At 41.4% G+C, this 27,693-nt stretch overlaps 1 protein-coding gene across 4 annotated transcripts in view; it reads left to right on the top strand.

Moving 5' to 3' along the window:
• LOC139756512 (uncharacterized) overlaps positions 1-27,693 on the top strand; it is a 650,205-nt gene that overhangs the window by 563,752 nt on the left and 58,760 nt on the right. For all 4 annotated transcript variants that reach the window (XM_071675967.1, XM_071675968.1, XM_071675969.1 and 1 more), the window contains one exon: positions 5,043-5,243. In XM_071675967.1, coding sequence (XP_071532068.1) covers positions 5,043-5,243 — 201 coding nt within the window. The remainder of the gene's footprint in view (positions 1-5,042; positions 5,244-27,693) is intronic.

The following is a 27,693-nucleotide window of genomic DNA, read 5'->3' as shown; positions in this document are numbered from 1 at the left end:
TCTCAGGGATTTTGGTGAAATTTTTGTTGTAGCCCTTTACATCTCAAAATCATATGACAGAGTATGGCATATGCCTTTGCTGTCTAAACTCCCTTCCTTCAGTTTCACTGTTTTTCTCTCGTTTCCAGTGCATAGTTTTATCCCTGGCTATTCCATCGCAGTAAAAGTCGGAACACCTTCGCTCTCATGTCCTGTCAATGGTGGTGTTCCTCAGGATTTTATCCTGCAACCTACTGTCTTTTTCAATAAATGATCATATCTCTTCTGCTTACAATCCTTTGCACTCTTATGCTGATGATTCCACTTTACATACTTCAGTGCTCTTTTCCTGTCCTACTTCCTTTGATATTTGTTCACTTTCTCATTTTGATGATATTTCCTCTCTCAGTTCAGACCTGTGTAGCATTTCAGATTAGGGAAGCAGTAACCTTGTAAAATTTGATAGTGCTAAAATGCAATATCTTTGTCTTATAATCATTGTGTTTCCCACTGATCAATTTGAAAACACCACAATTCAACCCTGTGATAATATAAACATGTTGGGCCTAATGATATCTACCACTTTGTCCTGGAAACCCAACATAATTAACATTACAAAGTCTGCTTACCAAAATCTAGGAGTGATGTACAGGTGCTTTAATTACTTTTGTTGAGCAGCTGTCTCATAATGACAGGTTTGATTTGCCCAAGTATGAAATACTTTTCACACATCTGGAATGACTCATCCTCCATCTCTCTAGAGTGAAATTAAGAGCCTAAATTCATTCTCATTAATTCTCCTATAACCACCATTTTTCAGCCTTTCCTTTTTGTATGTCATGATGTTGCCTCTTTCTCTCTATTTTTAAGGTATTGTTTTGGGTATTGTTCTTTTGTGGACTGTCTGCTTGGATCCCCAACCATAATGTTGGATCCATGGCATGTGTTTGGCTGCTGATGCCTGCATCATTGTGGAGACAGTGCCACTTAAGGATTGACTGTTAAGATGCCTTCTTCCCTCGAACAACAAAGCAGTGGAATTTTTTCCTTCTCGTGTATTCCTCGTCAAATAACCTTTCTTCTAATAAGAGTCAGGTCAGGTCTTCAAACACATACAGGGCCCTGCATGATTTCTGCTTTCTTTCTCTTTTACTCTTCTCTTTCTTCTGAGATGGCCATGATTGGGTCATGTTATTTGCCTCTGCCATGTTGATTAAAAACTGATGTTCAGAAGAGCACTTAAGGTTCTATCTCCCTTTTTTTCTTCCTTTCCTCAGATGAAACTCATTTGGACCTGCCATTTTATTCTCTTTCATTTTATTTAAGGCTTGTACTCTACCTTGAATCAGTGAACATACTTGGTATTACTGTAACTCTTTCTTGAAAATGCCATCACAAGAATAGCAGAGTTTGCCTCTAAGAAACTGGGTGTCCTCTTGAGATGTTGAAGCTTCTTTTCTTCTGAACAGTTGCTCCCTTTATACAAAGGATTGATTCATCCTTGTATGGAGTACTGCTGTCACTCACATCTGGGGTGGTTCTAGCTGTGCATCCTTACCTGACAGAGTTGAGTAGAAAGAGGTTCGATTTATAAATTGTCTCAGGCTAACCTATAAACTTAACTCTCTTGCTGCACACAGCAATGTTGGTTCGCTTTCCCTCTTTTACAGGTATTACTTTGGTTTTTGCTCCTGAGAGCTGGCTGCTTGTTTGCCTACACCACTAGCTAAACCATGCAATATTTGGCAAGCTGCTGCGCCACATGATTACTGCGTTGTCATCAGCAACTCAAGGATGGGCCATTTTGACAACTACTTTCGCTATGTGTTAGAGCTTTAGAACTCTCTAGCTGCTCATGTCTTTCCCAATAACTATGACCAGGCTCATTTTAAAAGACAGGTTTTGCATTACCTCCAAAATTCTTAATACTTTCCCTTGTCTTTTCCTTTTCCATTTCATAATTCTCTCTTATTTCACTTAAGGACCAGCCTTGATGTGGACTTTTTTCTGTGATTGGAGAGCCATTGGAAAAAAATCATTAACTTTTATGTGGAGATGGAAGGATGGAGTAAATGAAGCTCAGGGGTAACAGGGCCTGAACATTCAGGAAAGTGTGTTATGTGCATGGGATGGTGAATTTGTTGTATGTAGTGTATGGTGAGGGACTTACAGGTCTTGGGCTGAACTATAAAGCTGTCAAGGCAAACCCATGAAGTACTCTGTGGGGCATGGCTGTGGATGTTACGCTTTGATATTAGTACATTTACATGACAAGTAGTGGGTAGATATATGGAAATTATGTGGTTGTTTGTTTGTTTCTATTGCAGCCTTGCTATGACAGAAGGGGCAGGTGGATAAAGGAAAGAGTATCTCCAAATAATTGATATTATTCAGTAAGATTTTTACTCTTTGTTAAAGGGTACACATGCTACCTGCCATAGATTACAAGGCTTCCTTGGTTTCACATAATAAACTTTTGATATTCTGTTAATCTAAGGTCTTATCATGGATAAGATGAAAGCTGAAAGTGAAATGAGACATGTTAGGACTTTTGATTGATCAGTTAACCAGAGAGTAAGATGAAGTGGGTGAGACAGTACACAAGCGCTCCTAATGTAGTATATCCAGATTGTGAAATGAAAGTTATGTATATGAGTATTATGTATATGAGTACAGGTTGAGCATCCCAACTCTGAAAATCAGAAATGCTCCAAAATCTGTAATTTTTTGAGCAGCAACCATGAAATTTCAAGTGGAAAATTCCACACCTGACCTCACTTGCCCATGCTGGGCTCTGAATCTCTGTTGGCTCCAGTTTGTTACAAACCATCATCACTGCCAGACTTACCTGCATTACTCACTGTTTTTTGCTTTTTCTCTTCTCTGTGGTCCAAAGATATTGTTGAAAATGTCAAAAAGGTCTGGAGATAATGAGGCTCCAGTTGTTCACTCACTGACTGATAGTAAAATAGTTGAAATGTTTCTAAATCAAGGTGATCATGATAAGAGACATTGAAGCTGACTTTGTTAACCCAGCAGAAAAAGTGCCTATAGACAACATGGTAAGAATGTGTGATTGACTTATTGAAGGACTAGAGCAGCGTGCATTCATAATAGATCAAGAAATCATGTCATTTAATAAAATCAAAGAGAAACTACTGAGACAAAAACCATTGTTAATGAAGCAGATAACTCTGGAGAAAACTTTTGGAAAAGCCATTTAAAAAAGCTGAGTTAGTGATGCCTGAGCTTTCTTATGGCTCAGTGTTACACAAACTTTGTTTCTTGCTCAAAATCATTATAAATATTGTATGAATTACCTTCAGGCTATGTGTATAAGGTGTATATGAAACATAAGTGGCTTTTGTGTTAAGATTTGGGTCCCATCCCAATATATTATCTATTATCCATCATGACAAATGTGGAAAACAGGATGGTATAAAAACAAACTGGTTAGAGCTGAGACATACCTCAATGTTTCGACTGTTTAACAGTCTTCCTTAAGAGATACTGATTCCAGCTTTTGGGAGAACTATATTCCCCAGCAAGTGATGGTCACCTGGTCAGATTCCTTGGTGTGTTGCTTTCTGATCGGATCGCTTGTCCTGCTACCTCCACTCATTCACTGCGTTCTCTTCTTCCTGAAGTGACCAGCAGATGAACCCAGACCTTGTGTTACTGTTGTCTTTGGTAGTGATGTAAGCTGCTTCTAATGTCTTTCTTATTTGTTTACATAGGCCCTCATGCAGTATCCTCACCTCATCCCACTACATGGATTTGCTGCGATGAGTTCCACTTTGTTTACATTGTTTGTGCAAGTCTTAGCCAGATGTAAACAGAGTGGAACTCGTCACTGCAAATCTGTGTAGTGGGACAAAGTGAGAAAACTGCATGAGGGACTAAGCAAACAAATGAAAAAGACATTAGAAGTGGCTTACATGGCGACAAAGTCAACATTAACACAAGGACTGGGTTCATCTGCTGGTCATGTAAAGCAGCAAAGATCGTTGTGAACAAGTGGAAATAGCAGAATAAGCAATCCAATCAGTGAATGACACACTGAGGTGTTCGACCTAGTGACCATCACTTGCTGAGGAATATGGTCCCTCGGAATGCTGGAACTAGTATTTCCTATAGAAGATCGTTGAGCTGTTAAAAAGTTGAGGTATATCCCATCTCTAACCCATTTGTTTTCATACCATCCTGTTTTCCATAATTTATTATGTACATGCAAGTATTCCAAAATAAATAAAGAATATCAAAATCTGAAATACTTATGGTCCTAGGCATTTCAGATAAGGGATACTTACTATGTATATGATTACAAAGGGAAAGGTGTCAATGTTGAGAAGTTTGAAATGGTGGTAGGTTAGTGTCTTTATCTATATTTTATTTTTGATGGTTTTGATTCGTACTGTAGATAGAGAAGTAAGATTATAGAAGACCTGAAAGTGGATGGTGGGTGTTGTATACAAGTGGTTTTGTTTTCATGAGCTCATCTGACCATTTGAGATACTTTAAAAGAAGTTTAAGTGTCTTTATAAAGATGATGAGTGTCATTACAAATGAGCATAGTGTGGGTTTATGTAAGAAAAGAGTTTTCAGGTTGTCGAATAGGATTATATGGGGAGAGTTTGAAGGGTTTGGGTAATTTTTATAAATTGGGAATGAAAATTGAAATTTTCTTCTTTCTTTTAAACTATTTGCCATTTCCCGCGTTAGCGAGGTAGCGTTAAGAACAGAGGACTGGGCCTTTTTTGGAATATCCTCACCTGGCCCCCTCTGTTCCTTCTTTTGGAAAATTAAAAAAAAAAATGAGAGGTGAGGATTTCCAGCCCCCTGCTCCCTCCCCTATTAGTCGCCTTCTACGACACGCAGGGAATACGTGGGAAGTATTCTTAATCCCCTATCCCCAGGGAAAAATTGAAATATCAGTGTTTTAAAAGATTGGTACTTACAAAGGAAAAGTTAATGGAACAAAAGGGTTTCACCCTTCTTCAAAGGTTCAGACTGAATATTGTGTATTTTCAGAATACTTCAAGGATATTCATCACTTTTTTCAGAGATGTGATGTGACGTGGGTTGGTCTGCTAGAGCTGAAGCAGTTTCGTGTAGCAGTGCAAATGTTGTATGTATCGGGTAGTGGTGATGTTGCCCGTGGTGCTTTACGTGTACATCCAGATGGAAGTACCACCCCACTTCGAATTGGACAAAGAATGAGACTTGAACAGACCCAGCTTGAGGGTGTAGCAAGAAAAATTCAGGTTTGTGAAGTACTCTTTTAGCATTTTTTATTCCCTTTTTTTCAGAGAATTATTGCCATTGTAGGAGTAAATGGTTTTGCTCCAATATTCTTCTAGCAAGAGATCAAACTTGCTTCTATGTAGGACTGCAGGTAGACCAGGTAGACCACAGACATTGTACAGAATGCAGAGTATCAGCATATGGTAAGACTCCAATTAGAGATAAAAGTTTATATATTTTCTTATTTATTTATTCATTATACTTTGTCACTGTCTCCCATGTCAGAGGTAGCGCAAGGAAACAGACGAAAGAATGGCCCCACCCAAACACATACACATGTATATACATACACTTCCACACGCGCACATATACATACCTATACATCTCAACGTATACATACATATATATATACACACAGACATATACATATATACACATGTACATAATTCATACTGTCTGCCCATATTCATTCCCTGTCGCCACCCCGCCACACATGAAATGACAGCCCCCTCCCCCTGCATGTGCGCGAGGTAGTGCTGGTAAAAGAAAGCAAAGGCCACATTCGTTCACACTCAGTCTCTCACTGTCATGTATAATGCACCAAAACCACAGCTCCCTTTACACATCCAGGCCCCACAAAACTTTTCATGGTTTACCCCAGATGCTTCACATGCCCTGGTTCAATCCATTGACAGCACGTTGATCCCATTATACCACATTGTTCCAATTCACTCTATTCCTTGCACACCTTTCACCCTCCTGCATGTTCAGGCCCCGATCACTTAAAATCTTTTTCACTCCATCTTTCCACCTCCAATTTGGTCTCCCAATTCTCCTCATTCCCTCCACCTCTGACACATATATCCTCTTTGTCAATCTTTCCTCACTTATTCACTCCATGTGACCAAACCATTTCAAAACACCCTCTTCTGCTCTCTCAACCACACTCTTTTTATTACCGCACATCTTTGTTACCCTTTCATTACTTACTCGATCAAACCACCTCACACCACATATTGTCCTCAAACATCTCATTTCCAGCGCATCCACTCTCCTCCGCACAACTCTGTCTATAGCCCATGCCTCACAACTATATAACATTGTTAGAACCACTGTTCCTTTCAAACATACCCATTTTTGCTTTTCAAAATAGCGTTCTCACCTTCCACACATTTTTCAAGGCTCCCAGAACTTTCGCCCCCTCCACCACCCTATGATTCACTTCTGCTTCCATTGTTCCATCTGCTGCCAAATCCACTCCCAGATAACTAAAACACTTCACTTCCTCCAGTTTTTCTCCATTCAAACTTACCTCCCAATTGACTTATCCCTCAACCCTACTTTACCTAATAACCTTGCTCTTATTCACATGTACTCTCAGCTTTCTTCTTTCACACAGTTTACCAAACTCAGTCACCAGCTTCTACAGTTTCTCACCCGAATCGACCACCAGCGCTGTATCATCAGTGAACAACTAATGACTCACTTCCCAAGCTCTCTCATCCACAACAGACTGCATCCTTGCCCCTCTTTCCAAATCTCTTGCATTCACCTCCCTAACAACCCCATCCATAAACAAATTAAACAACGATGGAGACATCACGCACCCTTGCCGCAAACCAACATTCACTGAGAACCAATCACTTTCCTCTCTTCCTACTTGTACACATGCCTTACATCTTCAATAAAAACTTTTCACTGCTTCTAAAAACTTGCCCCCCACACCATATATTCTTAATACCTTCCACAGAGCATCTCTATCAACTCTATCATATGCCTCCTCCAGATCCATAAATGCTACATACAAATCCATTTGCTTTTCTAAGTATTTCTCACATACATTCTTCAAAGCAAACACCTGATCCACACATCCTCTACCACTTCTGAAACCACACTGCTCTTCCGCAATCTGATGCTCTGTACATGCCTTCACCCTCTCAATCAATACCCTCCCATATAATATCCCAGGAATACTGAACAAACTTTTACCCTCTGTAATATAAGCACTCACTTTTATCCGCTTTGCCTTTGTACAATGGCACTATGCAAGCATTCCGCCAATCCTCAGGCACCTCACCATGAGTCATACATACATTAAATAACCTTACCATACATATACTTATGTATATCTCTCTTTTTAAACCAGGTATTCCCAATCACCTATCCATTTTCAGCACATGAATCTACAAGCTCTTCACCATTTCCATTTATAACATTGAACACCCCATGTACACCAATTATTCCCTCAACTGCCACATTACTCACTTTTGCATTCAAATCACCAATGACTATAACCCGGTCTCGTGCATCAAAAGTACTAACTCACTCGCTCATCTGCTCCCAGAACACTTGCCTCTCGTGATCTTTCTTCTCATGCCCAGGTGCATATGCACCAATAATCACCCATCTCTCTCCATCCACTTTCAGTTTTACCCATATCAATGTAGAGTTTACTTTCTTACACTCTATCACATACTCCCACCACTCCTGTTTCAGGAGTAGTGCTACTCCTCCCCTTGTTCTTGTCCTCTCACTAACCCCTGACTTTACTCCCAAGACATTCCCAAACCACTCTTCCCCTTTACCTTTGAGCTTTGTTTCACTTAGAGCCAAAACATCCAGGTTCCTTTCCTCAAACATACTACCTGTCTCTCCTTTTTTCTCATCTTGAGATAAGAACATTAGACACCCCAATCTGAGCCCTTTGAGTTGGATGAGCATTCCCTGCATGACTCCTTCTGTTTTCCCTTTTAGAAAGTTAGAATACAAGGAGGGGAGGGTTTCTAGCTCCCGCTCCCGTCCCCTTTCGTCACCTTCTGCGACACGTGAGGAATGTGTGGGAAATATTCTTTCTCCCCTATCCCCAGGGATAAAAAGTTTATATGTACAGATTATAAATCTAGCCACTGGCTGCAAATCTGTGCTTCATCCAATTGTTTGTTGCCTTTGTTAACTTAAGACTTACTTGAGGCCCCTTACTTAGTGTTTTTACATGATTTACTTGAGTACATTTTCAGACAACATATTTGTGGGTAGCAATTTTTGTAAGGCCTTGAAGTCTTTAAGTTTTCGTTTGCAGTTGAATAAATCTCATTGGAGGATAGTAATTATGAAAGTGGTGCTAAGGGCCTTTCTCTCACTGTGTATAAGTTTGTTGAACTTTAGAACAGCTATTGCTAAATTTTCAAGACCTAGAGAGAGAGAGAGAGAGAGAGAGAGAGAGAGAGAGAGAGAGAGAGAGAGAGAGAGAGAGAGAAGAGAGAGAGGATAGGGAATCCCTGGGGATAGGGGAGAAAGAATACTTCCCACGCATTCCCCACGTGTCGTAGAAGGCGACTAAAGGGTATGGGAGTGGGGGGGCTAAAAACCCTCCCTTCCTTGTATTTTAACTTTCTAAAAGGGGAAACAAAAGGAGTCATGCACAGAATGCTCATCCTCCTCGAAGGCTTAGATTGGGGTGTCTAAATGTGTGTGGATGTAACTAAGATGAGAAAAAAAGGAGAGATATGTAGTATGTTTGAGGAAAGGAACCTGGATGTTTTGGCTGTGAGTGAAACGAAGCTCAAGAGTAAAGGGGAAGAGTGGTTTGGGAATGTTGTGGGAGTAAAGTCAGGGGTTGGTAAGAGGACAAGAGAAAGGAATGAGTAGCACTACTCCAGAAACAGGAGTGGTGGGAGTATGTGACAGAGTGTAAGAAAGTAAACTAGATTGATATGGGTAAAACTGAAAGTGGATGAAGAGAGAGAGGGGGTAATTATTGGTGCCTATGCACCTAGGCATGAGAAGAAAGATCATGAGAGGCAAGTGTTTTGGAAGCAGCTGAGTGAGTGTGTTAGCAGTTTTGATGCACGAGACTGGGATATAGTGATGGGTGATTTGAATGTAAAGGTGAGTAATGTGGCAGTTGAGGGAATAATTGGTGTACATGGGGTGTTCAGTGTTGTAAATGGAAATGGTGAAGAGCTTGTAGATTTGTGTGCTGAAAAAGGACAGGTGATTGGGAATACCTGGTTTAAAAAGAGAGGTGTACATAAATATACGGATGTAAGTAGGAGAGATGGCCAGAGAGCGTTATTGGATTACATGTTAATTGATAGGCACGTGAGAGAGATTTTGGATGTTAATGTGCTGTGAGGTGCAACTGTTGAGGGATGTCTGATCATTATTTTGTGGGGGAGAAGGTGAAGATTTATAGAGGTTTTCAGAAAAGAAGAGATAATGTTGGGATGAAGATAGTGGTGAGAGTGAGTGAGCTTGGGAAGGAGAATTGTGTGAGGAAGTACCAGGAGAGACTGAGTGCAGAATGGAAAAAGGTGAGAGCAAAGGGCTTACGGGGAGTTGGGGAGGAATGGGATGTATTTAGGGAAGCAGTGATGGCTTGCGCAAAAGATGCTTGTGGCATGAGAAGTGTGGGAGGTGGGCAGATTAGAAAGGTTAGTGATTGGTGGGATGGAGAAGTAAGATTATTAGTAAACGAGAAGAGAGAGGCATTTGGATGATTTTTGCAGGGAAATAGTGCAAATGAGTAGGAGATGTATAAAAGAAAGAGACAAGAGGTCAAGAGAAAGGTGCAAGAGGTGAAAAAGAGGGCAAATTAGAGTTGGGACGAGAGAGTATCATTAAATTTTAGGGAGAATAAAAAGATGTTGTGGAAGGAGGTAAATAAAGTGTGTAAGACAAGAGAACAAATGGGAACATTGGTTGGGGGGGGGGGGGGGGGGGGGGGGCAAATGGGGAGATAATAAAAAATAGTGGTGATGTGAGAAGGAGATGGAGTGAGTATTTTGAAGGTTTGTTGAATGTGTTAGATGATACAGTGGCAGATATAGGGTGTTATGGTCGAGGTGGTGTGCAAAGTGAGAGGGTTAGGGAGAATGATTTGGTAAACAGAGAAGAGGTAGTAAAAGCTTTGCGGAAGATGAAAGCTGGCAAGGCAGCAGGTTTGGATGGTATTGCAGTGGACATTATTAAAAAAAGGGGTGACTTTGTTGTTGACTGGTTGGTAAGGATATTTAATGTATGTATGACTCATGGTGTGAGGTGCCTGAGGATTGGCGGAATGCATGCATAGTGCCATTGTACAAAGGCAAAGGGGATAGAGGTGAGTGCTCAAATTACAGAGGTATAAGTTTGTTGAGTATTCCTGGGAAATTATATGGGAGGATATTGATTGAGAGGGTGAGGGCATGTACAGAGCATCAGATTGGGGAAGAGCAGTGTGGTTTCACAGAAGCGGTAGAGGATGTGTGTTTGCTCTGAAGAATGTATGTGAGAAATACTTAGAAAAGCAAATGGATTTGTATGTAGCATTTATGGATCTGGAGAAGGCATATGGTAGAGTTGATAGAGATGCTCTTTGGAAAGTATTAAGAATATATGGTGTGGGAGGAAAGTTGCTTGAAGCAGTGAAAAGTTTTTATTAAGGATGTAAGGTATGTGTATGAGTAGGAAGAGAGGAAAGTGATTGGTTCTCAGTGAATGTTTGTTTGCGGCAGGGGTGTGTGATGTCTCCATGGTTGTTTAATTTGTTTGTGGATGGGGTTGTTAGGGAGGTGAATGCAAGAGTTTTGGGAAGAGGGGCAAGTATGCAGTCTGTTGTGGATGAGAGGGCTTGGGAAGTGAGGCAGTTGTTGTTCGCTGCTGATACAGCGACTTAGTTTGGTAAAGTGTGCGAAAGAAGAAAGCTGAGAGTAAGTGTGAATAAGAGCAAGGTTATTAGGTACAGTAGGGTTGAGGGACAAGTCAATTGGGAAGTAAGTTTAAATGGAGGAAAACTGGAGGAAGTGAAGTATTATAGATATCTGGGAGTGGATTTGGCTGTGGATGAAACCATGGAAGCGGAGAGGAGTCACAGGGTGGTGGAGTGGGCGAAAGTTCTGGGAGCGTTGAAAAATGTGTGGAAGGTGAGAACCTTATCTCGGAAAGCAAAAATAGGTATGTTTGAAGGAAAAGTGGTTCCAACAATGTTGTATAGTTGCAAGGTGTGGGTTATAGATAGAGTTGTGCGGAGGAGGGTGGATTTGTTGGAAATGAGATGTTTGAGGACAATATGTGGTGTGAGGTGGTTTGATAGAATAAGTAATGAAAGGGTAAGAGAGATGTGTGGTAATATAAAGATTGTGGTTGTGAGAGCAGAAGAGGGTGTTTTGAAATGGTTCAGTCACAGTCACATGGAGAGAATGAGTAAGGAAAGATTGACCAAGAGGATATATGTGTCAGAGGTGGAGGGAACAAGGAGAAGTGGGAGACCAAATTGGAGGTGGAAAGATGGAGTGAAAATGATTTTGAGTGATCGGGTCCTGAACATGCAGGAGGGTGAAAGGTGTGCAAGGAATAGAGTGAATTGGAACAATGTGGTATACCAGGGTTGACGTGCTGTCAATGGATTGAACCAGGGCACGTGAAGCGTCTGGGGTAAACCATGGAAAGTTTTGTGGGGCCAGGATGTGGAAAGGGAGCTGTGGTTTCGATGCATTATACATGACAGCTAGAGACTGAGTTTGCACGAATGTGGCCTTTGTTGTCTTTCCTAGTGCTATTTCGCGCACATGTGGGGGGAGGGGTTTGTCATTTCATGTGTGGCGACGGGAATGAATAAGGGCAGCAAATATGAATTATGGACATGTGTATACGCCTGTGTATGTATATATATGTATACGTTGAAATGTATAGGTATGTATACGTGCGTGTGTGGACATGTATGTATATACATGTGTATGTTTGTGGGTTGGGCCATTCTTTCATCTGTTTCCTTTTACTACCTCGCTAATGTAGGAGACAGCGACAAAGTATAATATATGATATATAAACTTCATTACATAAGCATTCTGTGTTTGAATGTAATATTGACAAATTTTGGAAAAATTTTGAAATTTATGTAAAGCAATTAAATAACTTTCCATGTAAAAATTATAAAGTATAGAATGTATGTATGTTATGTAAAGATTGAAATGGGCAAATGAGATTGGAGAGAATATTGATGAACTTCAGGGAGAATGTGATTCTACAAGGGAGATGCTTGAGGACTGCATAATGCCCATCTATGTAAGGAACAGAGTTAAAAATGGATGTTTAAATTATGTAGCTATATCCTGTTCTGCATATCTGGTGACATGCATGGAAGAGTGGTGATTGGGGAGGAACATGTTTTCAGAAGAATATTTATGGACCAGGTGTTTGTTTTGAAGATGTTTGAGGAGGACAAAGAGGTAGGTAGGGTAGTTATTTCAAGCTTTTAGACTTATCACTTGCCAGGGTCTTTAAGATTGATAACATTTTTTTTTGGAACCACCAGTATAGAGAAAATTAAACACCCACTAAATGTGTTCAAGATAATTCTGGTATACATGCTCTCTGCATGTATGTTCCTTGATAGACTACCTGCCTTTGAGTACCTACAATGAGATTTAGTCAGAATGGCAGGACTAGAGCAAAGCATTCATCACACATCTTGCCTGATGTTATTTATATATTTATTTATTCATTTTACTTAATCGCTGTTTCCTGCATCTGTGAGGTAGCGCCAGGAAACAGACGAAGAATGGCCCATCCCCTCATATACAGATATGTATATATACATGAATGCCTATGCATGCACATATACATACATATACATATCAACATATACATATACACATACATACACAGACATATACACATGTACAAATTCATTCTTGCGTGCCTTACTACATTCCTGGTGCTACCCTGCCTCACAGGAAACAGCATCGCTACCCCCAGCTAGGTAGTGCCAGGAAAACAGACGAAAAAGGCCACATTCATTCACTCTCAGCTCTAGCTGTCATGTAATGCACCGAAATCACAGCTCCCTATCCACATCCAGGCCCCACAGACCTTTCCATGGTTTACCCCAGATGTTTCACTTGCCCTGGTTCAGTCCATTGACTGCACGTGTACCCTGGTATTCCACATCGTTCCAGTTCACTCTATTCCTTGCAAGCCTCTCACCCTCCAGTATGTTTAGGTCCCAATCACTCAAAATCTTTTTCACTCCATCCCTCCACCTCCAATTTGGTCTCCCACTTCTCCTTGTTCCCTCCACCTCTGACACTTATGTCCTTTTTGTCAATCTTTCCTCACTCATTCTCTCCATATGTCCAAACCATTTCAACACACCCTCTTCTGCTCTCTCAACCACACACTTTTTATTTCCACACTCCTCTCCTACCCTTTCATTACTTACTCGATCTAACCATGCTTGATGTGTAAGACTGTTCTTCACATGTAAGACATGTGATAAGTGTTTCACGCTTGCCTGGCCATTCTGGTTAAAACTCATTTAGGTATTCATAGGAAGATAATCCAACAAGGAACATAAATACAGTGAGAACATGTATGATATTTAAAATATCATGAATACTTGAAGAGGGTGAATGTTGTTGTATGTTGTTGTTGCATTTATGGATCTGGAGAAAGCTTATGATATGATTTCCCAAGGTGGCTTGTGAAAGGTGCTATGCAAACTATATACAAAGTAGATATGGCTGAAATAAGTCACAGGGTAAAAGAAGGAGTAAAGGTCCTTGGCCAATTGAAGTGTGTGTATAGAAGGAAAGGTCATTCTCAGTAAGAGCATTGAAGATGTACTGATCCCAATACTGTTGTATGGATGTGAATGCATTCAAAGTAAGAAGGGGGATGTAACGGAAATAAAGTTTCCTGTGGATGAGATAGGGCATGAAGTAGGCTTATCCTGTGAGAAATGTCAGAGAGAGGTGTGGAAGTGAGCATAGTATTATGAAGGGGGTTTACCAAGCTTTGTTTAAATGGTTCATGCATATGCAATGAGAAGGGAGACTGATAGAGATGTAATTGGAGGGAGCAAGGAGGAATACATACCAAAAAGTATTGATGACAAAATTTTGACAGAATGCCAGGGCTAGTGCTATGTGCATTATAGGTTAATCTGGAATTAACTCCAGCCATGAGTGTATTTTTTTTTCTTTTGTCAATTTTCATTTTATATTTATATATTTATTATACTTAACTGCCGTCTCCTGCATTAGCGAGGTAGTGCAAGGAAACAGATGAGGAATAGGAATAGCCCAGCCCTCCCACATACACTCGTATATACATAAACACCCACACACGTACATATACATACATATACATTTCAGTGCTTATATACATACACATATATACATATGTACATATCCATACTTGCTGCCTTTATGCATTCCCATCACCACTCTGCCACACATGAAATAGCAACCCTCCCCCCCGGCGCAGAAGCTGGTGACTGAGTTTGGTAAAGTGTGTGAAAGAAGAAAACTGAGAGTAAATTGGGAGGTAAGTTTGAATGGAGAAAAACTGGAGGAAGTAAAGTGTTTTAGTTATCTGGGAGTGGTTTGGGAGGGATGGAACAGGGAAGAAAAGTAAATCTGGGGTGGGGGGAAAGGGGATGAAAGTTCTGGGAGCATTGAAGAATGTGTGGAAGTGGAGAAAATTATCTCGGAAAGCAAAAATGGGTTGTTTGGGGAAATAGTGGTTCCAACAATGTTTGGGGTTGGAGGCTTGGGTAGGGATAGAGATGTGGGAGGGGGTGGATGTGCGGAAATAGATTTTTGAGGAAATATGGGTGTGAGGTGGTTTGATGAGTAAGTAATAATAGGGAAAAGGAGAGAGTGTGGTAATTTTTTTAAAAATGTGGTTGGGAAGAGCAGAAGAGGGTGTTTTAAAATGTTTGGTCACTGGAAAAATATAAAATTTTTTCCCCAGAGGATATAGTTAGGGTAGGAAAAACAGGGAAAGTGGGAGACCAAATTGGAGGTGGAAAGTGGAGTGAAAAAGATTTTGAGTGATTGGGGCTGAAATGCAGGGGGTGGAAGGGTGCAAGGAATAGAGTGAATTTTAAAGATGTGTTTACGGGGGTCGATGTCGTTGTGGATGAACCAGGGCATATGAAGCATCGGGGTAAACATGGAAAAATTCTGGGGGCCTGGATGTGGAAAGGGAACTGTGGTTTTTTTTTTGGGGCATTATTACATGACAGCTAGGATGGTGTGAATGAAAGTGGCCCTTTTTTGTCTTTTCTTAGCGCTACCTCGCACACTGTGGGGGGGGAGGTTGTTATTTTGTGTGGGGGGTGGCGATGGAAATGAATAAGGGAGATATGAATTTGTACATGTGTATATAGTATAGTCTGTGTGGTGTATATATATGTTACGTTGAGATTTTCCCTTTTGAAAATTAAAAACAAGGAAAAAGGGGGGTTTTAGGGGGGGGGCCCCCGTCCCCTCCCCTTTAGTCCCTTTTACGACACATGAGGAATGTGTGGAAAATATTCTTTCTCCCTATCCCCGGGAAAGAGAGAGAGGATAGGGAATCCCTGGGGATAGGGGAGAAAGAATACTTCCCACGCATTCCCCACGTGTCGTAGAAGGCGACTAAAGGGTATGGGAGTGGGGGGGCTAAAAACCCTCCCTTCCTTGTATTTTAACTTTCTAAAAGGGGAAACAAAAGGAGTCATGCACAGAATGCTCATCCTCCTCGAAGGCTTAGATTGGGGTGTCTAAATGTGTGTGGATGTAACTAAGATGAGAAAAAAAGGAGAGATATGTAGTATGTTTGAGGAAAGGAACCTGGATGTTTTGGCTGTGAGTGAAACGAAGCTCAAGAGTAAAGGGGAAGAGTGGTTTGGGAATGTTGTGGGAGTAAAGTCAGGGGTTGGTAAGAGGACAAGAGAAAGGAATGAGTAGCACTACTCCAGAAACAGGAGTGGTGGGAGTATGTGACAGAGTGTAAGAAAGTAAACTAGATTGATATGGGTAAAACTGAAAGTGGATGAAGAGAGAGAGGGGGTAATTATTGGTGCCTATGCACCTAGGCATGAGAAGAAAGATCATGAGAGGCAAGTGTTTTGGAAGCAGCTGAGTGAGTGTGTTAGCAGTTTTGATGCACGAGACTGGGATATAGTGATGGGTGATTTGAATGTAAAGGTGAGTAATGTGGCAGTTGAGGGAATAATTGGTGTACATGGGGTGTTCAGTGTTGTAAATGGAAATGGTGAAGAGCTTGTAGATTTGTGTGCTGAAAAAGGACAGGTGATTGGGAATACCTGGTTTAAAAAGAGAGGTGTACATAAATATACGGATGTAAGTAGGAGAGATGGCCAGAGAGCGTTATTGGATTACATGTTAATTGATAGGCACGTGAGAGAGATTTTGGATGTTAATGTGCTGTGAGGTGCAACTGTTGAGGGATGTCTGATCATTATTTTGTGGGGGAGAAGGTGAAGATTTATAGAGGTTTTCAGAAAAGAAGAGATAATGTTGGGATGAAGATAGTGGTGAGAGTGAGTGAGCTTGGGAAGGAGAATTGTGTGAGGAAGTACCAGGAGAGACTGAGTGCAGAATGGAAAAAGGTGAGAGCAAAGGGCTTACGGGGAGTTGGGGAGGAATGGGATGTATTTAGGGAAGCAGTGATGGCTTGCGCAAAAGATGCTTGTGGCATGAGAAGTGTGGGAGGTGGGCAGATTAGAAAGGTTAGTGATTGGTGGGATGGAGAAGTAAGATTATTAGTAAACGAGAAGAGAGAGGCATTTGGATGATTTTTGCAGGGAAATAGTGCAAATGAGTAGGAGATGTATAAAAGAAAGAGACAAGAGGTCAAGAGAAAGGTGCAAGAGGTGAAAAAGAGGGCAAATTAGAGTTGGGACGAGAGAGTATCATTAAATTTTAGGGAGAATAAAAAGATGTTGTGGAAGGAGGTAAATAAAGTGTGTAAGACAAGAGAACAAATGGGAACATTGGTTGGGGGGGGGGGGGGGGGGGGGGGGGGGGCAAATGGGGAGATAATAACAAATAGTGGTGATGTGAGAAGGAGATGGAGTGAGTATTTTGAAGGTTTGTTGAATGTGTTAGATGATACAGTGGCAGATATAGGGTGTTATGGTCGAGGTGGTGTGCAAAGTGAGAGGGTTAGGGAGAATGATTTGGTAAACAGAGAAGAGGTAGTAAAAGCTTTGCGGAAGATGAAAGCTGGCAAGGCAGCAGGTTTGGATGGTATTGCAGTGGACATTATTAAAAAAAGGGGTGACTTTGTTGTTGACTGGTTGGTAAGGATATTTAATGTATGTATGACTCATGGTGTGAGGTGCCTGAGGATTGGCGGAATGCATGCATAGTGCCATTGTACAAAGGCAAAGGGGATAGAGGTGAGTGCTCAAATTACAGAGGTATAAGTTTGTTGAGTATTCCTGGGAAATTATATGGGAGGATATTGATTGAGAGGGTGAGGGCATGTACAGAGCATCAGATTGGGGAAGAGCAGTGTGGTTTCACAGAAGCGGTAGAGGATGTGTGTTTGCTCTGAAGAATGTATGTGAGAAATACTTAGAAAAGCAAATGGATTTGTATGTAGCATTTATGGATCTGGAGAAGGCATATGGTAGAGTTGATAGAGATGCTCTTTGGAAAGTATTAAGAATATATGGTGTGGGAGGAAAGTTGCTTGAAGCAGTGAAAAGTTTTTATTAAGGATGTAAGGTATGTGTATGAGTAGGAAGAGAGGAAAGTGATTGGTTCTCAGTGAATGTTTGTTTGCGGCAGGGGTGTGTGATGTCTCCATGGTTGTTTAATTTGTTTGTGGATGGGGTTGTTAGGGAGGTGAATGCAAGAGTTTTGGGAAGAGGGGCAAGTATGCAGTCTGTTGTGGATGAGAGGGCTTGGGAAGTGAGGCAGTTGTTGTTCGCTGCTGATACAGCGACTTAGTTTGGTAAAGTGTGCGAAAGAAGAAAGCTGAGAGTAAGTGTGAATAAGAGCAAGGTTATTAGGTACAGTAGGGTTGAGGGACAAGTCAATTGGGAAGTAAGTTTAAATGGAGGAAAACTGGAGGAAGTGAAGTATTATAGATATCTGGGAGTGGATTTGGCTGTGGATGAAACCATGGAAGCGGAGAGGAGTCACAGGGTGGTGGAGTGGGCGAAAGTTCTGGGAGCGTTGAAAAATGTGTGGAAGGTGAGAACCTTATCTCGGAAAGCAAAAATAGGTATGTTTGAAGGAAAAGTGGTTCCAACAATGTTGTATAGTTGCAAGGTGTGGGTTATAGATAGAGTTGTGCGGAGGAGGGTGGATTTGTTGGAAATGAGATGTTTGAGGACAATATGTGGTGTGAGGTGGTTTGATAGAATAAGTAATGAAAGGGTAAGAGAGATGTGTGGTAATATAAAGATTGTGGTTGTGAGAGCAGAAGAGGGTGTTTTGAAATGGTTCAGTCACAGTCACATGGAGAGAATGAGTAAGGAAAGATTGACCAAGAGGATATATGTGTCAGAGGTGGAGGGAACAAGGAGAAGTGGGAGACCAAATTGGAGGTGGAAAGATGGAGTGAAAATGATTTTGAGTGATCGGGTCCTGAACATGCAGGAGGGTGAAAGGTGTGCAAGGAATAGAGTGAATTGGAACAATGTGGTATACCAGGGTTGACGTGCTGTCAATGGATTGAACCAGGGCACGTGAAGCGTCTGGGGTAAACCATGGAAAGTTTTGTGGGGCCAGGATGTGGAAAGGGAGCTGTGGTTTCGATGCATTATACATGACAGCTAGAGACTGAGTTTGCACGAATGTGGCCTTTGTTGTCTTTCCTAGTGCTATTTCGCGCACATGTGGGGGGAGGGGTTTGTCATTTCATGTGTGGCGACGGGAATGAATAAGGGCAGCAAATATGAATTATGGACATGTGTATACGCCTGTGTATGTATATATATGTATACGTTGAAATGTATAGGTATGTATACGTGCGTGTGTGGACATGTATGTATATACATGTGTATGTTTGTGGGTTGGGCCATTCTTTCATCTGTTTCCTTTTACTACCTCGCTAATGTAGGAGACAGCGACAAAGTATAATATATGATATATAAACTTCATTACATAAGCATTCTGTGTTTGAATGTAATATTGACAAATTTTGGAAAAATTTTGAAATTTATGTAAAGCAATTAAATAACTTTCCATGTAAAAATTATAAAGTATAGAATGTATGTATGTTATGTAAAGATTGAAATGGGCAAATGAGATTGGAGAGAATATTGATGAACTTCAGGGAGAATGTGATTCTACAAGGGAGATGCTTGAGGACTGCATAATGCCCATCTATGTAAGGAACAGAGTTAAAAATGGATGTTTAAATTATGTAGCTATATCCTGTTCTGCATATCTGGTGACATGCATGGAAGAGTGGTGATTGGGGAGGAACATGTTTTCAGAAGAATATTTATGGACCAGGTGTTTGTTTTGAAGATGTTTGAGGAGGACAAAGAGGTAGGTAGGGTAGTTATTTCAAGCTTTTAGACTTATCACTTGCCAGGGTCTTTAAGATTGATAACATTTTTTTTTGGAACCACCAGTATAGAGAAAATTAAACACCCACTAAATGTGTTCAAGATAATTCTGGTATACATGCTCTCTGCATGTATGTTCCTTGATAGACTACCTGCCTTTGAGTACCTACAATGAGATTTAGTCAGAATGGCAGGACTAGAGCAAAGCATTCATCACACATCTTGCCTGATGTTATTTATATATTTATTTATTCATTTTACTTAATCGCTGTTTCCTGCATCTGTGAGGTAGCGCCAGGAAACAGACGAAGAATGGCCCATCCCCTCATATACAGATATGTATATATACATGAATGCCTATGCATGCACATATACATACATATACATATCAACATATACATATACACATACATACACAGACATATACACATGTACAAATTCATTCTTGCGTGCCTTACTACATTCCTGGTGCTACCCTGCCTCACAGGAAACAGCATCGCTACCCCCAGCTAGGTAGTGCCAGGAAAACAGACGAAAAAGGCCACATTCATTCACTCTCAGCTCTAGCTGTCATGTAATGCACCGAAATCACAGCTCCCTATCCACATCCAGGCCCCACAGACCTTTCCATGGTTTACCCCAGATGTTTCACTTGCCCTGGTTCAGTCCATTGACTGCACGTGTACCCTGGTATTCCACATCGTTCCAGTTCACTCTATTCCTTGCAAGCCTCTCACCCTCCAGTATGTTTAGGTCCCAATCACTCAAAATCTTTTTCACTCCATCCCTCCACCTCCAATTTGGTCTCCCACTTCTCCTTGTTCCCTCCACCTCTGACACTTATGTCCTTTTTGTCAATCTTTCCTCACTCATTCTCTCCATATGTCCAAACCATTTCAACACACCCTCTTCTGCTCTCTCAACCACACACTTTTTATTTCCACACTCCTCTCCTACCCTTTCATTACTTACTCGATCTAACCATGCTTGATGTGTAAGACTGTTCTTCACATGTAAGACATGTGATAAGTGTTTCACGCTTGCCTGGCCATTCTGGTTAAAACTCATTTAGGTATTCATAGGAAGATAATCCAACAAGGAACATAAATACAGTGAGAACATGTATGATATTTAAAATATCATGAATACTTGAAGAGGGTGAATGTTGTTGTATGTTGTTGTTGCATTTATGGATCTGGAGAAAGCTTATGATATGATTTCCCAAGGTGGCTTGTGAAAGGTGCTATGCAAACTATATACAAAGTAGATATGGCTGAAATAAGTCACAGGGTAAAAGAAGGAGTAAAGGTCCTTGGCCAATTGAAGTGTGTGTATAGAAGGAAAGGTCATTCTCAGTAAGAGCATTGAAGATGTACTGATCCCAATACTGTTGTATGGATGTGAATGCATTCAAAGTAAGAAGGGGGATGTAACGGAAATAAAGTTTCCTGTGGATGAGATAGGGCATGAAGGTAGGCTTATCCTGTGAGAAATGTCAGAGAGAGGTGTGGAAGTGAGCATAGTATTATGAAGGGGGTTTACCAAGCTTTGTTTAAATGGTTCATGCATATGCAATGAGAAGGGAGACTGATAGAGATGTAATTGGAGGGAGCAAGGAGGAATACATACCAAAAAGTATTGATGACAAAATTTTGACAGAATGCCAGGGCTAGTGCTATGTGCATTATAGGTTAATCTGGAATTAACTCCAGCCATGAGTGTATTTTTTTTTCTTTTGTCAATTTTCATTTTATATTTATATATTTATTATACTTAACTGCCGTCTCCTGCATTAGCGAGGTAGTGCAAGGAAACAGATGAGGAATAGGAATAGCCCAGCCCTCCCACATACACTCGTATATACATAAACACCCACACACGTACATATACATACATATACATTTCAGTGCTTATATACATACACATATATACATATGTACATATCCATACTTGCTGCCTTTATGCATTCCCATCACCACTCTGCCACACATGAAATAGCAACCCTCCCCCCCGGCGCAGAAGCTGGTGACTGAGTTTGGTAAAGTGTGTGAAAGAAGAAAACTGAGAGTAAATTGGGAGGTAAGTTTGAATGGAGAAAAACTGGAGGAAGTGAAGTGTTTTAGTTATCTGGGAGTGGATTTGGCAGCGGATGGAACCATGGAAGCAGAAGTGAATCATAGGGTGGGGGAGGGGATGAAAGTTCTGGGAGCATTGAAGAATGTGTGGAAGTGGAGAACATTATCTCGGAAAGCAAAAATGGGTATGTTTGAAGGAATAGTGGTTCCAACAATGTTATGTGGTTGTGAGGCTTGGGCTATGGATAGAGATGTGCGGAGGAGGGTGGATGTGCTGGAAATGAGATGTTTGAGGACAATATGTGGTGTGAGGTGGTTTGATCGAGTAAGTAATAATAGGGTAAGAGAGATGTGTGGTAATAGATGTGTGGTAATAAAAAGAGTGTGGTTGAGAGAGCAGAAGAGGGTGTTTTGAAATGGTTTGGTCACATGGAGAGAATGAGTGAGGAAAGATTGACCAAGAGGATATATGTGTCAGAGGTGGAGGGAACGAGGAGAAGTGGGAGACCAAATTGGAGGTGGAAAGATGGAGTGAAAAAGATTTTGAGTGATTGGGGCCTGAACATGCAGGAGGGTGGAAGGCGTGCAAGGAATAGAGTGAATTTGAAAGATGTGTTATACCGGGGTCGATGTGCTGTTGATGGATTGAACCAGGGCATATGAAGCATCGGGAGTAAACATGGAAAGTTCTGTGGGGCCTGGATGTGGAAAGGGAACTGTGGTTTCGGTGCATTATTACATGACAGCTAGAGACTGAGTGTGAATGAAAGTGGCCTTTGTTGTCTTTTCTTAGCGCTACCTCGCACACATGTGGGGGGAGGAGGTTGTTATTTCATGTGTGGCGGGGTGGCGATGGGAATGAATAAAGGCAGACTATGAATTATGTACATGTGTATATGTATATGTCTGTGTGTGTGTATATATATGTATACGTTGAGATGTTTCCCCTTTTAGAAAGTTAAAATACAAGGAAGGGAGGGTTTTTAGCCCCCCGCTCCCGTCCCCTTTAGTCGCCTTCTACGACACATGAGGAATGTGTGGAAAGTATTCTTTCTCCCCTATCCCCAGGGATGTGTGGCAAGGTGGAGATGGGAATAAATAAAGGCTGACAGTATGAATTATGTACATGTGTATATATGTATATGCCTGTGTGTGTATATATATATGTATACATTGAGATGTATAGGTATGTATATTTGCGTGTGTGGACGTGTATGTATATACATGTGTATGTGGGTGGGTTAGGCCATTCTTTCGTCTGTTTCCTTGCACTACCTCGCTAATGCGGGAGACAGCGACAAAGCAAAATGAATAATAAATAAATGATGTTGAGATGTATAGGTATGTATATTTGCGTGTGTGGACGTGTATGTATATACATGTGTGTGTGGGTGGGTTGGCCATTCTTTCATCTGTTTCCTTGCACTACCTCGCTAATGTGGGAGACAGCAACAAAGCAAAATAAAAAAGGAAATAAATAAATTAAAAAATATATGTCGTATGTTCTTGAAGAATGTTATCTGGGAGAGCAAAGATGGTTATGTTTGAAGGAATAGTGGTTCCAACAATGTTAAATGGTTGTGAGGCATGGGCTATAGATAGGGTTGTGCAGAGGAGGGTGGATGTGTTGGAAATGAGATGTTTGAGGGCAATACGTGGTGTGAGTTGGTTTGATCGAGTAAGTAATGAAAGGGTAAGAGAGATGTGTGGTATTAAAAAGAGTGTGGTTGAGAGAGCATATGAAGGTGTATTGAAATGGTTTGGTCACATGGAGAAAATGAGTGAGGAGAGACTGACAAAGAGGATATATGTGTCAGAGGTGGAGGGAACAAGGAGAAGTGGGAGACCAAATTGGAGTTGGAAGGATGGAGTGAAAAAGATTTTAAGCGATCGGGGCCTGAACATACAGGATGGTGAAAGGTGTGCAAGGAATAGAGTGAATTGGAACGATGTGGTATTCCTGGGTTGATGTGCTGTCAGTGGATTGAACCAGGACATGTGAAACGTCTGGGGTAAACCATGGAAAGGGAGCTGTGGGGCCTGGATGTGGAAAGGGTGCTGTCATTTTAGTGCATTACTCATGACAGCCAGAGACTAAGTGTGAATGAATGTAGCCTTTTTTTTGTCTTTTCTTAGTGCTACCTTGCGTTGTGTGTGTGTGTGCTATTTCATGTGTGGTGGGGTTGGCGACGGGAATGGATGAAGGCAGCAAGTATGAATATGTACATGTGTATATATGTATATGTATGTATACATTGCCAAAACATCCAGGTTCCTTTCCTCAAACATACTACCTATCTCTCCTTTTTTCACATCTTGGTTACATCCACACACATTTAGGCACCCCACTCTGAGCCTTCGAGGAGGATGAGCACTCCCCGCGTGACTCCTTCTTCTGTTTCCCATTTTAGAAAGTTAATACAAGGAGGGGAGGATTTCTGGCCCCCCGCTCCCGTCCCCTCTAGTCGCTTTCTACGACACGCGAGGAATACATGGGAAGTATTCTTTCACCCCTATCCCCAGGGATAATATACATATATATATACATATACACATACACACACATACGCACATATACACACACACACACACATACATATATATACATATGAAAAATGTAAGAAACAATTTAGAAAACTGCAACTTCTAGCTTGAAATGAATGAAAAAAAAAAGAACGTCACATAATGGTTCAACCTCTGGCTATGGCAAAAGGAAATGTATAATTTATTTACACAAACGTCAATAGCAGTTCTCATCAATTTAACCACTGTATCAATAAGCTTCAATGTCTGAGCTACATTTTTCTCCAATTTCACTATTTTCTTGTCAAAACACCATGTATGAAATCTATCACTCCAGTAACACACTATAAACATTTACTTCCCCTTTAAAAAGTTCTGGGGAAGTCTGTCTCTATACACTGCGGGAAACTCTACCACCTGGCGAGGTTTGTGTTGCAATGGTTCCCGATTCACAAACGTAGTAGCATCACTGGTGGGTCAAGGTAGTTCCGTTTGCGAAGAAGTTTGCAGGCAGGACGTGTGCGGGGAGCCGTGCTGATGGTATATGTGTTGCTCCGTCAGTATTTCTGAAGGAGGAATCTCTGAGGAAGGCTGCCATCGAAGCTAGGCAGACAGCTGATTCCGGTTATCTCCTCAAAGGTCGTCCTCCAAGCTTCCGCTGGCCAGGGCCATCAAAGCATCAGTCGCCTGTACGGGACGCTGCTCTTACTCCATCTTCACTCTCGAAATAGTTTCGTCACGGGTTGTTCACCCTCATCGTGTCCCACTTTCTTCCCTCTCAAATGCCTTAAACTTCCGCAGTCTGAGTGAAACGAAGCTCAAGGGTAAAGGGGAAGAGTGGTTTGGGAATGTCTGGGGAGTAAAGTCAGGGGTTAGTGAGAGGACAAGAGCAAGGGAAGGAGTAGCAATACTCCTGAAACAGGAGTTGTGGGAGTATGTGATAGAATGTAAGAAAGTAAATTCTCGATTAATATGGGTAAAACTGAAAGTTGATGGAGAGAGGTGGGTGATTATTGGTGCATATGCACCTGGGCATGAGAAGAAAGATCATGAGAGGCAAGTGTTTTGGGAGCAGCTGAATGAGTGTGTTAGTGGTTTTGATGCACGAGACCGGGTTATAGTGATGGGTGATTTAAATGCAAAGGTGAGTAATGTGGCAGTTGAGGGAATAATTGGTATACATGGGGTGTTCAGTGTTGTAAATGGAAATGGTGAAGAGCTTGTAGATTTATGTGCTGAAAAAGGACTGATGATTGGGAATACCTGGTTTAAAAAGCGAGATATACATAAGTATACTTATGTAAGTAGGAGAGATGGCCAGAGAGCGTTATTGGATTACGTGTTAATTGACAGGCGTGCGAAAGAGAGACTTTTGGATGTTAATGTGCTGAGAGGTGCAACTGGAGGGATGTCTGATCATTATCTTGTGGAGGCTAAGGTGAAGATTTGTATGGGTTTTCAGAAAAGAAGAGTGAATGTTGGGGTGAAGAGGGTGGTGAGAGTAAGTGAGCTTGGGAAGGACACCTGTGTGAGGAAGTACCAGGAGAGACTGAGTACAGAATGGAAAAAGGTGAGAACAATGGAAGTAAGGGGAGTGGGGGAGGAATGGGATGTATTTAGGGAATCAGTGATGGATTGCGCAAAAGATGCTTGTGGCATGAGAAGAGTGGGAGGTGGGTTGGTTAGAAAGGGTAGTGAGTGGTGGGATGAAGAAGTAAGAGTATTAGTGAAAGAGAAGAGAGAGGCATTTGGACAATTTTTGCAGGGAAAAAATGCATTTGAGTGGGAGATGTATAAAAGAAAGAGACAGGAGGTCAAGAGAAAGGTGCAAGAGGTGAAAAAAAGGGCAAATGAGAGTTGGGGTGAGAGAGTATCATTAAATTTTAGGGAGAATAAAAAGATGTTCTGGAAGGAGGTAAATAAAGTGCGTAAGACAAGGGAGCAAATGGGAACTTCAGTGAAGGGCGCAAATGGGGAGGTGATAACAAGTAGTGGTGATGTGAGAAGGAGATGGAGTGAGTATTTTGAAGGTTTGTTGAATGTGTTTGATGATAGAGTGGCAGATATAGGGTGTTTTGGTCGAGGTGGTGTGCAAAGTGAGAGGGTTAGGGATAATGATTTGGTAAAAAGAGAAGAGGTAGTGAAAGCTTTGCGGAAGATGAAAGCCGGCAAGGCAGCAGGTTTGGATGGTATTGCAGTGGAATTTATTAAAAAAGGGGGTGACTGTATTGTTGACTGGTTGGTAAGGTTATTTAATGTATGTATGACTCATGGTGAGGTGCCTGAGGACTGGCGGAATGCGTGCATAGTGCCATTGTACAAAGGCAAAGGGGATAAGGGTGAATGCTCAAATTACAGAGGTATAAGTTTGTTGAGTATTCCTGGTAAATTATATGGGAGGGTATTGATTGAGAGGGTGAAGGCATGTACAGAGCATCAGATTGGGGAAGAGCAGTGTGGTTTCAGAAGTGGTAGAGGATGTGTAGATCAGGTGTTTGCTTTGAAGAATGTATGTGAGAAATACTTAGAAAAGCAAATGGATTTGTATGTAGCATTTATGGATCTGGAGAAGGCATATGATAGAGTTGATAGAGATGCTCTGTGGAGGGTATTAAGAATGTATGGTGTGGGAGGAAAGTTGTTAGAAGCAGTGAAAAGTTTTTATTGAGGATGTAAGGCATGTGTACGTGTAGGAAGAGAGGAAAGTGATTGGTTCTCAGTGAATGTAGGTTTGCGGCAGGGGTGTGTGATGTCTCCATGGTTGTTTAATTTGTTTATGGATGGGGTTGTTAGGGAGGTAAATGCAAGAGTTTTGGAAAGAGGGGCAAGTATGAAGTCAGTTGGGGATGAGAGAGTTTGGGAAGTGAGTCAGTTGTTGTTCGCTGATGATACAGCGCTGGTGGCTGATTCATGTGAGAAACTGCAGAAGCTGGTGACTGAGTTTGGTAAAGTGTGTGGAAGAAGAAAGTTAAGAGTAAATGTGAATAAGAGCAAGGTTATTAGGTACAGTAGGGTTGAGGGTCAAGTCAATTGGGAGATGAGTTTGAATGGAGAAAAACTGGAGGAAGTGAAGTGTTTTAGATATCTGGGAGTGGATCTGGCAGCGGATGGAACCATGGAAGCGGAAGTGGATCATAGGGTGGGGGAGGGGGCGAAAATTTTGGGGGCCTTGAAGAATGTGTGGAAGTCGAGAACATTATCTCGGAAAGCAAAAATGGGTATGTTTGAAGGAATAGTGGTTCCGACAATGTTGTATGGTTGCGAGGCGTGGGCTATGGATAGAGTTGTGCGCAGGAGGATGGATGTGCTGGAAATGAGATGTTTGAGGACAATGTGTGGTGTGAGGTGGTTTGATCGAGTGAGTAACGTAAGGGTAAGAGAGATGTGTGGAAATAAAAAGAGCGTGGTTGAGAGAGCAGAAGAGGGTGTTTTGAAGTGGTTTGGGCACATGGAGAGAATGAGTGAGGAAAGATTGACCAAGAGGATATATGTGTCAGAGGTGGAGGGAACGAGGAGAAGAGGGAGACCAAATTGGAGGTGGAAAGATGGAGTGAAAAAGATTTTGTGTGATCG

This window comes from Panulirus ornatus, chromosome 22 (genome assembly GCF_036320965.1).
Source record: "Panulirus ornatus isolate Po-2019 chromosome 22, ASM3632096v1, whole genome shotgun sequence".
NCBI classification, from domain to species: Eukaryota; Metazoa; Arthropoda; class Malacostraca; order Decapoda; family Palinuridae; genus Panulirus; species Panulirus ornatus.
The sequence above is the reverse complement of the archived record's forward strand: the minus strand, read 5'-3'. Positions and strand labels throughout refer to the sequence as shown.